The 16,777-nt window shown below is 41.9% G+C and overlaps 1 protein-coding gene across 4 annotated transcripts in view; it reads right to left on the reverse strand.

Annotated features, from left to right (window-relative positions):
• SPIRE1 (spire type actin nucleation factor 1) overlaps window positions 1-16,777 on the reverse strand; it is a 218,219-nt gene that overhangs the window by 12,421 nt on the left and 189,021 nt on the right. For 2 of the 4 annotated variants that reach the window (XM_039463522.2, XM_074383785.1), the window contains 3 exons: window positions 5,805-5,895; window positions 4,251-4,393; window positions 269-442 (listed from right to left, as the gene is read on the reverse strand). In XM_039463522.2, the coding sequence (XP_039319456.1) occupies window positions 269-442; window positions 4,251-4,393; window positions 5,805-5,895 (408 nt within the window). The remainder of the gene's footprint in view (window positions 1-268; window positions 443-4,250; window positions 4,394-5,804; window positions 5,896-16,777) is intronic. The other 2 variants (XM_039463524.2, XM_039463523.2) reach the window with 1 other exon arrangement.

Genomic DNA, 16,777 nt, shown 5'->3' on the forward strand with positions numbered 1-16,777 from the left:
CTGCTATACAATTAGATCACCTGAGGAGACAAACACCCACAGGTCCCTCTTATCTGATGCTGCATTTTGAGTTTGTTGTCCTTTCCCAGTTATTTCCCCTTCAACTGAGACCACAGCATGATCAGTGCATCCTGCACAAGAGTGCAATCAATGATTGGAAGCAAAGTGCTATCTAAGCTGTTAATTCTCAGAGAGCGCAACAGTTGAGGTGTCACCGTCAGAGATACAGAGAATGAAATAATCCCAGACCCAGCAGAAAGAGGCCAACCTTTGAGGATTTCCACCTGCTGGTAAAAGCTCTCTCACACAGATAATACATAGCCCCTGCTACCCCAAACATGGCTGCTTCAAAAGGATGAGAGCTGAGCAGAGAAGCTGTTTGTATGGTAGAAAAAAGTGGTCGGAAAGGCGTCCTTGGCCATACACTGGTTATCCTAGGAACCTGAACAACAGATAAGGGAAAAAGAAAACGGCAGGGGAAAAAAGAACAGGAGAAAATAATGCTGAACACAAATGACCTACACGTAGTGATTACAGATCACAAAAGGAAAACAAAACAAAAAACACCATAAGGATGGAACAGTCTGTGCCAATGCCTGCATCCACACGTATAAATCAGTGATGAAATCACGAAGTCTTTCCTGCAGAATCTGTGTTCACACAGCAGGGATTTTTCTAATTTAGAGTCCTGTGAACACTCTGAGTTTCCTCAGTGGGGCTTGTTGTGACGAAGGACAGAGACAACTGCTTACTGTGCCCAAGAAAGCATGAGGACATGCGCCAGGCAGCCACTTGTGCCTGCCTTGGGAAGGTACTGCCAACACGAGGTGCCTTTAGACTAGATGAGCACTCGCCCTCAATTATTTGATCAAATAATGAAAAAAATTATACTTTAAACATCACAAGGGAGGGAGATACAGTAAAAATAAAAATGATCAGCTGGGCGCAGTAGCTCACGCCTGTAATCCCAGCACTTTGGAAGGCCGAGGCGGGTGGATCACCCGAGGTCGGGAGCTCAAGAGCAGCCTGACCAATATGGAGAAACCCTGTCTACTAAAAATGCAAAATTAGCCAGGCATGGTGGCGCATGCCTGTAATCTCAGCTACTCAGGAGGCTGAGACAGGAGAATCGCTTGAACCCGGGAGGCAGAGGTAGCGGTAAGCCAAGATCACACCATTGCACTCCAGCCTGTGCAACAAAAGCAAAACTCCATCTCAAAAAAAAAAAAAAATTATCAATAAAACATTCCTGCCATTTTCAGTTGAGAAGTTATAAATTCAAACTGATTCTGTGTTTTCTAAAATGCAGCTACATTTTAAAATTAATTACACTTATAAAAACAATACTTACCAAGCTATAGGGCGTTACTACAAGGTACGATTTTAAGGGTTTCCCAAGATAAGCTATTAGCAAGAAAGATCATTTCATTTTGTCTCCACTGGTGCTCGGAAGCCTGTATGAACTCTGTTCCCTGCCCTCAATCTGACGACCACTGTTGAATGCTGACCAGAGGGGCTCTCCCACTGCCTGCTCGCCGAGACCTTCTTCAGTGATTGCAAGTTAGTTTATCTTGCTCTCCTTCCTGCTCCACAAAGTAACAGTGCATGGTCTGACCAAGCACACAGTAAGAGCTCCAGGAAACAGACATGTTCATGGGCCCTTGGTGTTGGCTCAAGGTCTTAGCATAACTTCTTTTATTAGCTGAAACTACTTTACAGTAAATCTGATAGCTCCTTTACATTGTTAATTTTAAACTTTAAGTCTAACCTCAATAATGACATTGTATGATCACATAAAGGTCAGTTACAAGCTAAATGATAGACGAGCTTCTGGGAAAAGCTGCGTGAAGACGAGAATACCCTAATAATTAGACTTATGAAAAAAACACAAATTCTGTCTTACATCTATATACATACACACGCATACACATATACACACACATACACATATGTGTGTATATATATATGTATATACACTTTTTAGAGACAGAGTATTGCTCTGTCATCTATGCTGGAGTGGAGTGGCACAATCTTAGTTCACTGTGGCATCAAACTCCTGGGCTCAAGAGACCCTCCCTCTGCAGCATCCTGAGTAGCTGGGATTACAGGCATGCACCACGACATCTAACTAAGTTTTTAATTAAAAATTTTGTAGAGACAGAGATTTCATTGAGTTGCCCAGGCTGGTCTTAAACTTCTGGCCTCAGGCGATTCTCCTCCTTTGGCCTCCCAAAGTGCTGGGATCACAGGAGTGAGCCACTGAGCCTGACCCCTCTTACGTATTTTAAAGTTGTGATAATAACAATATATTTTGGTAAAAGCTACAACTTATTCACATGAAAACAAGTTTTTGGATTTTATTTATTTATTTATTTTTTTTTTTGAGACGGAGTTTCGCTCTTGTTACCCAGGCTGGAGTGCAATGGCACGATCTCGGCTCACCGCAACCTCCGCCTCCTGGGTTCAGGCAATTCTCCTGCCTCAGCCTCCTGAGTAGCTGGGATTACAGGCACGCACCACCATGCCCAGCTAATTTTTTGTATTTTTAGTAGAGACGGGGTTTCACCATGTTGACCAGGATGGTCTCGATCTCTTGACTTCGTGATCCACCCGCCTCGGCCTCCCAAAGTGCTGGGATTACAGGCTTGAGCCACCGCGCCCGGCCTAGTTTTTGGATTTTTAAGTTTGAATCTGTCTGGTCAGAGTTCTGTTTTCCTCTTGGTAAACCACTGACAAGGCTCCAATTTGATCAAATAGCTGTGTTTTGGTGATTATTCTAGAGCTAGAAGAATCCTATCAGGAATGGCCATAAAATTGCTAGTTCTTCAATTGCACTGTTTTGGAATAGAGATGACTGACTAAATGTTAACATTCTAAGCTCTGTTCAAAATCCTTGTCTTCGGCTGGGCATGGTGACTCGTGCCTGTAATCACAGCACTTTGGGAGGCTATTCTGGCCAACATGGTGAAACCCCGACTCTACTAAAAATACAACAAAATTAGCTGGGCTTGGTAGTGCAGGCCTGTAGTCCCAGCTACTCATGTGGCTGAGGCATGAGGGTCGCTTGAACCCGAGAGGCGGAGGTTGAAGTGAGCCAAGATCGTGCTACTACACTCCAGCCTAGCAGCAGAGCGAGACTCAGTCTCAAAAAAACAAAACAAAACAAAATCCTGTCTTCACAATAACTGCATTATCTCCTATCTGTTATTACTTTAATTGAAACTCTAATAATTCATCACAGCCTTAATAAAAAGGACTTAAGTATTAAATGTATTCTAGTATTTTTTATTCATGCATATTTGAAAACACATTAGATATTTGACTGTGGGTAGAATATTAATTGTAGCCATGCATCTTGCCTACAAATATTTCAGAAGCCAAGTGGGGCTACAAAAGAGTCTTTGGAGAACTCCTTTGGCTGGGAGATCTGTTAATTCCTCCTGGCAGACCCTTGTTTGCTGTCCACTGTCCTGAGAAATGAGCGCCCACTGTAAGAACCTGCAAGTCTCTGGAAAACAGCAAAAACTGTTAACCAGTTCAACCAAAATAACACCACTGGCTCCAAATATCACAAAACATACTAGAAAACAATGTACAGTGGTTATTAATGGATCAAAATGCTCCCTCTCTTGTACTTTTGCCTCAATAAGATCATCTACTACAGTCATTTTGCTAGTTTTTTGGGTCAATTTTTAACAATTTTTATAGCATTTGAAAGAAAGAAAGCATTTCCTTAGTAATAATCCATACTTTCAACCATTGATAAATTTTCTGGAAAAAAAAAAAGAGATCAAAAGAACAAACACTGTCAAGATTCAAGGACAGTGTTTGGACAAGGTGTCGCTCTGTTGCCCAGGCTGGAGTGCAGTGGTACAATCACAGCTCACTGCAGCCTCAATCGCTTGGGTACAAGTGATTCTCTCACCTCATCCTCTCAAGTAGCTGGGACCACAGGTGTGCACTACCACACCTGGCTCATTATTTTAATTTTTGCAGAGATGGGATCTCATAATGTTGCTGAGGCTAGTCTTGACCTCCTGGAGTCAAGCAATCCTCCCACCTCGGCCTCCCAAAGTGTTGGGATTATAGGCATGAGCCACCATGCACAGCTGTTTGTTTTCTTTAGCTATTAAGTAATTATTCAAAGTTCATTCTAACTTTTGCAAGTTCTTTTCTCCTTATCATCTTCATAAGAAAGCTAATGACTCTAGTCTAATCCCTAAGTTACTAGTGGTCTTTCCTATACTTACAAGAGAGCGGGAACTCTGCCTGGAAGGAGGCAGGAACTGCCTCACGTTAGTAGGCGTTTCCTTTTCAATGGAATGTCGTCTCTGGGGTGGCTGCCGTCTCTCTGGCTGGGGTGTTGATGATATGGGCAGGAACTTTGGAGGCTCTAAAGATTTAACCAAATGAAATAAAACTCACTGTGAATTTTCTAACACAAAACCCTCTGACATTTGTGACAAACACTGTATTCGAAGATGAATTATTTATTTCATTGGAGAGCTATTTTAAGAAGGCAATGGTAATCCTTAGGCGCAGACTCTGAGGACTGTTATAGAAGAATCTTTGCAAAGTAAATTTGCTAAAGAAATAGCAAGAAAAAAGGAAGAATGTTAGGTGTGGCCAGAAAGATTCACAAATCATACCAAAATTTTCAAGTGTACCCTCTTTTCACATTCTCTTTTTAAAGGTAAAATAAAGGAAACCCTTCTTTCTACGTTTACCAAGACATTTTGCTTTTAGGTTTATATTAAACTGTATTTAAACTGCAAAAGTAGGCTTCAGCTTTGATGTTAATATTGTACCACTGTCCTCTGCCTAGTAACATTTTAAGACAGTGTTTAAAAGGAGAATGCTTTAGCGTCTGAACAGTTGTGGATTCACTTTTTGAAAACATAAGGAGAACATTAGAAATAAATTATGGTGCCAGAGTTTTATTTAGTGCTTCCTCCTACTCTATGTACAAAGTAGAGCTGCTTCAATGTAGTGGGTGTAGAAAGTGAGAGACAACACAAAGTTACATATGATCCATCCATTTAGACCGCCCCACCAAGAGAAACCACTAAGGAAAATACAGATATAATTTCCACAGTCCAGAAAAGATACAGAATTCCATTATGTGATCCATCTGGGTCCCTATAATATTTAATGGGCTTGGCCAAATATCAATTGTGGATAACTAGCCAGCACTGACTATTTTTTATATAATCTGTGTAAATAATGAAAACACTACTTGAAGAATTTTTGCGTATGAGAAATCAAGCCAATATATAATTTTTAATCCTTCATAATGATCTTATAAATGAAAAGGATGATTTTAAAGTCTTTAAAAATCCCTTAACTTTTAGATACCTGTGTTCCGAATCTATCTCCTAAAGCGTTATAAATGTGTTTTCACTATCTACACAGGTTTTTGAATATGGGTGTCTGTGGGTTGTAGGTGGAGTGATAACAAATATGGTATTTTAGGGCTTCTGGTTTAAATTTAGCCAACGAGGTACTCTATCTAAAACAACACAAAACACCACACACACAACTGATTTATGTATTTCCCACGACTACTGTTCATAAACACAAATGTGCCTGCTCTGTCTTAAGACCCTGAGGCCTGGTGAACAGGTTAGCCCTACCTTATGATGCCACCCTTGGAAAATAAGTATTTCATCTCCTGATCAGTGAAATGCCAGAGTTAGTTCTTTCTACCCCAAATGATCACAAGGTACTCTGGGATCCTTGCTCTAGGTCAAGTGTGTTTTGTAATAAGATATCTGACTCTCGATCTTTGCACCACAACTACTCACTCTTCCTTGTGGACATGGCCTCCAGGACTGGATCTTCAGGGAAAGAGGGAGACACGCTGCTGCTGCTGGTCGACTTGTGAAGGGTTTCCTCCTGAGTGAAGCACAGGTGGAGAAATCGATTTCTTAGACATTTGTGCTCTTGTGCTACGTGCTACTTAATACCATTTTATTATTAAACAGTTCTAATGAGGCACCAAATTACATCAAAGGTTCAAGGCAAGTGAAGACAAACTACAGGGGGTCTAAAATTAGACAGGTCTGGGTTTGTGCCTTGGCTCTGCCCTGATTAGAGTGATGTTAACACTGAGCATGCTTCTTTCTTTTCTTTAGAGACAGGGTCTCACTGTTTCTCTGGCTGCAGTGCAGTGGTGTGATCTTGGCTCACTGCAGCCTCCAGCTTCTGGGTCCAAGTGATCCTCCCACCTTGGGTACAAGTGATTCTCTCACCTCATCCTCTCAAGTAGCTGGGACCACAGGTGTGCACTACCACACCTGGCTCATTATTTTAATTTTTGCAGAGATGGGATCTCACAATGTTGCTGAGGCTGGTCTTGACCTCCTGGAGTCAAACAATCCTCCCACCTCGGCCTCCCAAAGTGTTGGGATTATAGGCAGGATCAGTAGCCAGGATCATAGGTGTACACTTCCACACCCAGCTAATTTTTAAATTTTTTTGTAGAGACAGGGGATCTTCCTATGTTGCCTAGGCTGGCCTTGAGCTCAAGTGATCCTCCCACCTCAAAGTCCTGGAGTAACAGGTGTGAGCCACTGCACCAGGCCTGAGGATGCTTCTTACCTTAGTTTTATCATTGTGAAACAGGGTATTTAATATTACTTTTTCCATAGGGTTATTGGAAAGATTAAATGAGGCAATGCATTCAAAATGCTTAACACATTACAGGTATTGATCGACTTACGACCTATGCAACTTATGACCATTTGACTTTATGACCACAATCGCTAGCCACAACTGCTCTGTGTCTGGCAGTGCAAACGTTGCCCAGCTGGGCCTACGACAGTGCGGACCAGCTTCTGGCAGCACTACCATATCCGCGTGCACCATTTCAACTGTACATATAGCCTACTCAACTTATGACCAAATCGTGTTACGACCGTTTCGCGGTCCCGACCGTGGTCGTAAGTCGAGCACTACCTGTACCTGGCACACAATAAAACAGTGATTAATATTATAAGGGAAACTGAGGTCAGGAGTTCAAGACTAGCCTGGCCAACATGGTGAAACCCTGTCTCTACTAAAAATACAAAATTTAGCTAGGCAAGGTGGCAGGTGCCTGTAATCCCAGCTACTTGAGAGGCTAAGGCAGGAGAATCACTTGAACATGGGAAGCGGAGGTTGCAGTGAGCCAAGATTGCGCCACTGTACTCCAGCCTGGGTGACAGGGCAAGACTCCATCTCAAAAGAAAAAAAAAAAAAAGGCAGGTACAGTGGCTCACACCTATAATCCCAGCACTCTGGGAGGCTGAGGTGGGCAGATCATCAAGTCAGGAGTTCAAGACTAGCCTAGCCAGCATGGTGAATCTCCATCTCTACTAAATATACAAATATGAGCTGGGCATGATAGTGCACGCCTGTAGTCCCAGCTACTCAGGAGGCTGAGGCAGGAGAATCGCTTGACCCTGGGAGGCAGAGATTGCAGTAAGCCGAGTTCACACCACTGCGCTCCTGCCTGGGTGACAGAGCAAGACTGCCTCAAAAAAGAAAAAAAAAAAAAAAGAAAAATGTCTACATTGTGCCAAACAAAATTAAAATTCCTATTACCAGTGAGAAGAGATCCTAACTTGTTTTAGACTAAACCAAAATGAAGTATATTTATTCACAAAATATTTACTAAATACTATGTGAGATAACATTAACTTGTAATTTCTACTTAGTATCTATATTTTTAAACACAAAAGGAAGAATATTAGTCAAATATATTCACTCATGACTATGTGAGATAAATAGTGAAAATTATTTGATGTTCTTAGCTAAAACAACTTAATTTTTTAAATTTTCAAATTGTTTTATTTTGCTTTAAGCTCTGGGATACATGTGTAGGATGTGCAGGTTTGTTACAGAGGTAAATGTGTGCCATGGCGGTTTGCTGTGCCTATCAACCCATCACCTAGGTATTAAGCTCAGCATAAAATAATTTTTAATAATTAGCTATTCACCAAAAACTGGCCTCACCTAAAACCTACTGCTGAAATCATTAGTTTCAAGTAATCTACAATAGAGAGTCTGGTCAAAGAACAGGGCAAGAAAAAAGGCCATGTAAGTCACATAGTTCAAACAAAGAAGGGCTAGGCTGGGCGAGCTGGTTCACACCTGTTATGCCAGCACTTTGGGAGGCTAAGGCAGGCAGATTGCTTGAGGTCAGGAGCTTGAGAACAGCCTTGCTAACATGGAGAAACTCCAGCATTTGGGGAGGCTAAGGCAGGCAGATTACTTGAGGAAAGGAGCTCGAGAACAGCCTGGCCAACATGGTGAAACCCATCTCAGGAGGCTGAGGCATGAGAATCACCTGAACCTGGCAGGCGGAGGTTGCAGTGAGCTGGGATCATGCCACTGCACTCCAGCCTGGGCGACAGAGTGAGACTCTGTCTCAAAACACAAAAACCAAAAAAGGTTTAAACAGTGACCTCCACAGTTTTGGGACTTATGGAGAGTAAATCAGGCACTGCAAGCAAAGCCTCTATCCCAGATACAACGCAGGTAACACTAATCTCCAAAAAAGCTAGTACGCAATTAGAACAATCTTTTGCTGTTTACAGAAGGTCAGAAGGAAATAAAAGCAGACAGTATCTCTTAGGAAAAGGAATAAAGAAGTTATATACAGTACTTCCCAAATAATTACCTGCTGAGGAGTCATACACAATACTTCCCAAATAATTATCTGCTACCATGATTAAAACAGCAGAAACCATCCCTGTGCCTCACACGCTTCACCCACCTTTGCTAGAAATATTTTTGTAGTCTAACTTTACATGTTGTTACCTTTGTTAGTGTTAAGGGAGAATTAGATCATGTTTCTTTACTCCAGGGTAGAAACTATTTAAATTCTGTACAATGAAAATATCATAATTGGCCGGGCATGGTGGCTCACGCCTGTAATACAAGCACTTTGGAGGCCAAGGCAGGTGGATCACCAGAGGTTGGGAGTTCAAGACCAGTCTGACCAACATGGTGAAACCCCGTCATAAAAAAAAAAAAAAAAGAAAGAAAGAAAATATCATACGTAATTCTATAAGAAAACCATCTCCGAGAAAAAGATGGCTCTATAAACAAATAAGTATATCGGTCAGAATGAGGTCTTTTTTTTTTGAGACAGAGTCTCGCTCTGTCACCCAGACTGGAGTACAGTGGCACAATCCTGGCTCACTGCAACCTCTGCCTCCCTGCAACCTCTGCCTCCCTGCAACCTCTGCCTCCCAGGTTCAAGCCATTCTTCTGCCTCAGCCTTCTAAGTAGCTGGGACTACAGGTGCACACCACCACACCTGGCTAATTTTTGTATTTTTAATAGAGACAGGTTTTCACCATATTGGCCAGGCTGGTCTCAAACTCCTGACCTCGTGATCTGACCGCCTCAGTCTCCCAAAGTGCTGAGATTACAGGCATGAGCCACTGCGCCAGGCCAGAATGAAGTCTTTTATAAGAAATAAAAAAAGACCAGTAATTTTATGACCACAAATGTTAAAATTCCAAAGAAAATAGAAAACATGAGAAAGCATAGTAATCTGTGTCTGGAGTGGTGGAGCAAGAGCACACTACTGCAGTTCAGCACTGGCCATACTTACACTCAGCTCAAAGAACACCAACATCTAGCCATACATGTGACGTGGCCCTCTCAGGTTTACTTTATATTTCATGTCCTTTTTACGTACGCCTTGACCTCCAAAACAAGGAGAGCAGTGGAGGGAAGCTTTGCTGGAAGGGGCTCTTTCTCTCCTTCAGTCTTTATTCTCAGTGAAGTCCTATAAAACCTCAAAGCTGGATTTTTCCACCACTGCTTCTGATCTTTAAAATGACTACTCAATGTTTGATGGTCCTGACAGTCCTTTGAAGAAGCAAAACAACTTAATCAATAGGCTTCACTGTGTCCAAATGAGCCAGTTCCACTCTACTCAGTCAGAAGAACCTGAGTGCACAATTCAGCATTTCTCAGCATCTTTTTTATCTAGAAAATGTGGTTAGGTGGAATATTCTTTACAGTCCTCTCCAGGTCAAAAATGTCAATTGAAACTAAGTGTCTTTCCTTTCCGGGCACGGTGCCTCACACCTATATCCCAGTACTTTGGGAGGCTGAGGCCAAAGGATCTCTTGAGCCCGGGAGTTTGAGACCAGCCTAGGCAACATGGTGAGAGCCCGTTTCTACAAATAATAATAATAATAACAAAAAAGCCACGTGTGGTGGCATACACCTATGGTCCTAGCTGTTTGTGAGCCTGAAGCAGGACCCCTTGAGCGCAAGAGGTCGAGACCGCAATGAGCTCTGTTCGCACCACTACACTATAGCCTGAGTGAGAGAGTGAGACCCTGCCTTCACTCTAAGTCTAAGAAAGTCTTTCCTGAATCTCCCTTTCCAAAGTAACACTAATAATTTGTAGATATGGTTCTAGGGGAATTAAAATTTCAGTTTAGGTAAATTTAAAGGTAAATTTGATTTTTAAATCTTTTTATTTATTATTTTTTGAGACAAGGTCTCACTCATTCAACCAGGCTGGAGTGTAGTGGCATAATCTCAGTTCACTGCAACCTCCACCTCTTGGGTTCAACTGATTCTACTGCCTTAGCCTCCCGAGTGGCTGAGATTACTGGCAAGTGTGCCACCATGCATGGCTAATTTTTATATATTTTTTTAGTAGAGATGGGGTTTTGCTACATTGGCCAGTCTGGTCTCGAACTCCTAACCTCAAGTGATCCTCCTGCCTTAGCCTCCCAAAATGCTGGGATTACTGACCTGAGCCACCGCATTGGCCACATTCTGATTTTTTTTTTCATCTTAATGATGAATACTTTTATTTTACTCTCACTCTTTTTTAAAAATATATATACTTTATTAGATCTCTTGAGACTCTTACAGATGCAATTGAGGCAGAACTAGATTTTGGCACTAAGAGGGTGCATTCTCTATTTAAAAAGCAGTAACACAAGAAAACCACATAATATATTCAGTTTTTATTTTCATTAATTAGTTAATTCGAGACAGGTCTCACTCTATTGCCCAGGCTGGAGTGCAGTAGTGTACTCATGGCTCACTGCAGCTTTGACCTCCAGGGCTCAAGTCATCCTCCCATCTCAACTTCCCAAGTAGCTGAGACTACAGAAATGTGCCACCATGCCCAGCTGGAATAGTGCTAATTAAAAAAACATTTGTTGTAGAGATGGGTTTCACTATGTTGCCCAGACTGGTCTTGAATTCCTGGCCTCAAGTGATCCTCCTGCCTTGGATTCCCAAAGTGCTAGGATTACAGGCATAATCCTACACTGGCCACCGTGTGTGGCCAGTATATTAATTCCTTAAAAAATGCTTTTGCAAAAAGGAAATAACTAAGGTTTGACATTAGAATCTGATGTACCTTGATTACCCAATGCACATACAATATACTGAAATATTACAGATATAAAGAATTGTTTTAAATTTTACGTTGCTCCCCCAGAAGTGTTCATGTTCCTCTGTCCCTTAATACCCATAAAAGGCAGCTACACACAACTTTCTGATTGCTTAAAATGAATCTTCTCCAGGATTAGTTCTTGTCCCAGGAGAACGACAAAGACCCTCAGAAGGAGGGCCAGGTAACGTTTAAAGGTCAGATCTCCTGAGAAGGGTGTGTGTTCACATGTGTGTGCATATGTGTGGGTGCATGCATGTGTGTGTACAGACTCCTGTTTGCTGCATGCCGTCTCATGTCTATTTCCACTGCCTAATCACTTTTTGCTTGTCTGGGGAATTCTGATAGGTTTCTGACATCTCTAGAACATGAGTTGCTTCTATTGCCTGTGTTTTTCATCTGATCTCAGTGACTGGCTGATCCTCACTGAGTCAGGGCTTCTTTAGCTAAGAATTGTGCCTGCAGGAAAGCCTCCTGCACTGCTGCTTTGCTCCAGGGCCCACTGGCACCGAATATGGCCAGAGTATAGTCTCAGGGGCCAGTATGGGTACTTAACTCACCTAACAGGAATGGAAATCTTCCTCTTCCAGAAAAGAGGTTCAAAGAGGGCTCAGACACAGCTCCTTTGTTTAGCTTTCCCACTGGAAGCTTTGATATGCTACAATCAAAACTCATCTTTCCTTAAAAAAAAAGTTACCCAAGATAGGCTAGGAGAGGTTATTAGAGATAAACCAGAACCACTGAAATTAGGTTTCCAAGAACTGAAAAAAAAAAAACAGTAATGGAAAAAAGGTCTGGTGTGTGTGGGCAGGGGGCTAAAAGAGGGGGTCTGTGACTAAAACACTGTATGGCTTTTCTAACTCAGTCTCTACCAGGCTAAGGGCTGTTTTGTCACTGAAAAGTACAAATGCTGGACAAAATTTCTAAGGCCCCTTCTAGTTAAAAAATATTGTTTTTTTCTGTTTTGTTTTTTGGCACTAGAGTCTTGCCCTTCAAGTGATTCTCATGTCTCAGCCTCCCAAATACTGGGATTAGAACCATGCGTCACCACACCTGGCTAATTTTTATATTTTTAGTAGAGATGGAGTTTCATTATGTTGGCCAGGTTTGTCTTCATCTTCTGGCCTTAAATGATCCATCTGCCTTGGCCTCTCAGTGCTTGAATTACAGGCGTGAGCCACCACACCCAGCCTGTGTTCAGTTTGAGCGTTCTCATGTACTGTGAGAATACTAGCAAATCCATGAGACAGACACATGGCCTTCAGAGTTAGAGAGACTTGAGTTTCAAATCTAACGTTATCATTTACTAGCTCTTTGAACTTAGATAACCATTTTGTGTGTCTCTTTTTTTTGTTGTTGTTGTTGAGACAGAGTCTAGCCTTGTCACCCCTGCTGGAGTGCAATGGCAGGATCTCAGTTGACTGGAGCCTCCACCTCTGGAGTTCAAGTGATTCTCATGCCTCAGCCTCCCGAGTAGCTCGGATTACAGGTTGTGCACCACCACACTGGGCTAATTTTTATCTTTTCAGTAGATATGGGGTTTTGCCATGTTGACCAGGCTATCTTGAACTCCTGACCTCAAGTGATCTGCCCACTGTGGCCTCCCAAAGTGCTGGGATTATAGCTGTGAGCCACTGTGCCTGGCCAGTTTTCTTATTTATCTTTTATACAAGGATCATAGCTGGCATCTATGGTCTTTGTAAAGACAAATTTGATTTATATCTAAAGTCTAACATATGCTGGGCATGGTGGCTCATGCCTGTAATCCTAGCACTTTAGGAGGCCAAGACAAGAGGACTGCTTGAGACTAGGAGTTCAAGACCCCTGTCTCTATTAAAAAACGAATCCAAACAACTAAAACCCCAGCAATAATGAAAGTCTAACACATGGTTAGGTCAATACAAAATAGTTATTGTAGGGTCACCATGCCCAGCATTTTTGTTTCTTGTTTTTTTTTTTTTTTAGACAGGGTCTCATTCCACCACCCCCTGGGCTGAAGTACAGAGGTACAATCACAGCTCACTGCAGCCTTGACCCTTTGGCTTAGGTGACCCTCCCACCTCAGCCTCCCAAGTAGCAGGGATTATAGGCATGTGTCACCATGCCAGACTAATTTATTGTATTTTTAGTAAAAATAAAGTTTTGCCATGTTGACCAGGCTGGTCTTGAACTCCTGGGCTCAAGTGAACCGCCCTGCCTCAGCCTCCCGTAGTGCTGGGAGCCCAGGAGTTGAAGTCCCAGGCTGGAGTGTAGTGGCAATGATTATAGCTCACTATAGCCTTGAAATCCTGGGCTCAAGTGATCCTCCTGCCTCAGCCTTCCAGTAGCTAGGACTACAGGTGTGCACCAGATGAAGTCTGGCTCTGTCGCCTAGGCTGGAGTGCAGTGGTGTGATCTTGTCTCACTGTAACCTCCGCCTCCTGAGTTCAACCTCCTGCCTCAGCCTCCCAAGTAGCTGGGATTACAGGCACGTACCACAATGCCCAGCTATATTTTGTATTTTTAGTAGAGACAGAGTTTTGCCATGTTGGCTAGGCTGGTCTTGAACTCCTGAACTCAAGTGATCCACTCACCTTGGCCTCCCAAAGTGCTGGGATTACAGGCGTGAGGCATCATGCCCAGCTAATTTTTTTTTTTTTTTTTTTTTTTTTTTGTAGAGATGGGGGTCTTGCTATGTTGCTCAAGCTGGTCTCAAACTCTTGAGTGATCTGACTGCCTTGGTCTCCCCGAGTGCTGAGACTATAGCTATGAGCCACCCACCTGACTCATTACAGTTTTCTTTAAGGCACTTAGCAATATGTATTAAAAGCTACACAAATGTCCATTCTTTCACCCAGAAAATTCAGTTGTGACAAAAAAAAATTGAGAAATAAATGAAAGCAAAAATATAATGATGCTCACAATAGTGTTGCTATTTATAATGGTAGAAAACTGGAAACAGCCTAAATGTTAAAAAATAGAGAACTGAGTAGATAAAATACAGTAGGTTATGACTGTGGAATAAACCACACAGATCAGGCATCATGTTGGAAAAGGACATTTAACAAACGGAAGTTGCTCATATTTTGTTAATTAAAAAGCAAGTCAGTGTCTTTGTTCTTAAGGAGTTTTTTTTTCTTCAATTTTTCTTTAGTGCATTTTAGGTTTTGGGGTACATGTGAAGAACATGCAAGACTGTTGCATAGGTACACACATGGCAGTGTGATGCACTGCCTTCCTCCCCATCACCAATATCTGCACATTTCTTCCCATGCTACCTCTCCCCAATTCCCCACCTGCTGCTGTCCCTCCCCTATTTCCCCACTACAGACCCCAGTGTGTGATGCGCCCCTCCCTGTGTCCATGTGTTCTAATTGTTCAACATCCACTTATGAGCGAGAACATGCGGTGTTTGATTTTTTGTTCTTTTGTCAGTTTGCTGAGAATGATGGTTTCCAGTTTCATCCATGTCCCTACAAAGGACATGAACTCATTGTTTTTGATGGCTGCATAGTATTCCATAGTGTATATGTACCACATTTTCCCTGTCCAGTCTGTCATCGATGGGCATTTGGGTTGGTTCCAAGTCTTTGCTACTGTAAACAGTGCTGCAATGAACATTCGTGTGCATGTGTCCTTATAGTAAAACGATTTACAATCCTTTGGATATATACGCAGTAATGGGATTGCCGGGTCAAATGGAAATTCTATTTCTAGGTCCTCGAGGAATCACCACCACACTGTCTTCCACAATGGTTGAACTAATTTACACTCCCACCAACAGTGTAAAAGTGTTCCTATTTCTCCACATCCTCTCCAGCATCTACTGTCTCCAGATTTTTTAATAATCGCCATTCGAATTGGCATGAGGTGGTATCTCAATGTAGTTTTGATTTGCATTTCTCTAATGACCAGTGATGATGCGCATTTTTTCATGTTTGTTGGCCTCATGTATGTCTTCTTTTGTAACATGTCTGTTCATATCCTTCGCCCACTTTTGAATGGGCTTGTTTTTTTCTTGTAAATCTGTTTTAGTTCTTTGTAGATTCTAGATATCAACCCTTTGTCAGATGGGTAGATTGTAAAATTTTTTCCCATCCTGTTGGTTGCCGATTCACTCTAATGACTATTTCTTTTGCTGTGCAGAAGCTGTGGAGTTTTATTAGGTCCCATTTGTCTATTTTGGCTTTTGTTGCCAGTGCTTTTGGTGTTTTAGTCATGAAGTCCTTGCCTATGTCTATGTCCTGAATGGTTTTGCCTAGGTTTTCTTCTAGGGTTTTTATGGTGTTAAGTTTTATGTTTAAGTCTTTAATCCACCTGGAGTTACTTTTAGTGTAAGGTGTCAGGAAGGGGTCCAGTTTCTGCTTTCTGCACATGGCTAGCCAGTTTTCCCAACACCATTTATTAAACAGGGAATCCTTTCCCCATTGCTTGTTTTTGTCAGATTTGTCAAAGATCAGATGGTTGTAGATATGTTGTATTGCCTCTGAGGCCTCTGTTCTGTTCCATTGGTCTATATCTCTGTTTTGGTACAAGTACCATGCTGTTTTGATTACTGTCCTTGTAGTATAGTTTGAAGTCCAGTAGTGTGATGCCTCCTGCTTTGCTTTTTTGCTTAGAATTGACTTGGCTATGCATGCTCTCTTTTGGTCCCATATGAATTTTAAGGTGGTTTTTTCCACTTCTGTGAAGAAGGTCATTGGTAGCTTGATGGGGATAGCGTTGAATCTGTAAATTACTTTGGGCAGTATGGCCATTTTCATGATATTGATTCTTCCTAACCATGAACATGGAATGTTTCTCCATCTGTTTGTGTCCTCTCTTATTTTGTTGAGCAGTGGTTTGTAGTTCTCCTTGAAGAGGTCCTTTACATCCTTTGTTAGTTGTATTCCCAGGTATTTTATTCTCTTTGCAGCAATTGTGAATGGCAGTTCGTTCTTGATGTGACTGACTTTCTTTAAGTCTGTTATTGGTGTATAGGAATGCTTGTGATTTTTGCACACTGATTTTGTATCCTGAGACTTTGCTGAAGTTGCTTATCAGTCTCAGGAGACTTTGGGCTGAGACAATGGGGTCTTCTAGATATACAATCATATCATCTGCAAATACAGACAATTTGACTTTCTTCTTTCCTATTTGAATACCCTTTATTTCTTTTTCTTGCCGGATGGCTCTGGCTAGACCTTTCAATACTATATTGAATAGGAGTGGTGAGAGAGGGCATCCTTGTTTGGTGCCAAATTTCAAAGGGAATGCTTCCAGTTTTTGCAGATTCAGCATGATATTGACTGCAGCTTTGTCGTTAATCACTTTTATTGTTTTGAGGTATGTTCCTTTGATACCTAGTTTATTGAGAGTTTTTAGCATAAAGAACTGATG

The sequence above is a fragment of the Saimiri boliviensis genome, chromosome 13 (assembly GCF_048565385.1).
Source record: "Saimiri boliviensis isolate mSaiBol1 chromosome 13, mSaiBol1.pri, whole genome shotgun sequence".
In the NCBI taxonomy this organism is placed as follows: Eukaryota; Metazoa; Chordata; class Mammalia; order Primates; family Cebidae; genus Saimiri; species Saimiri boliviensis.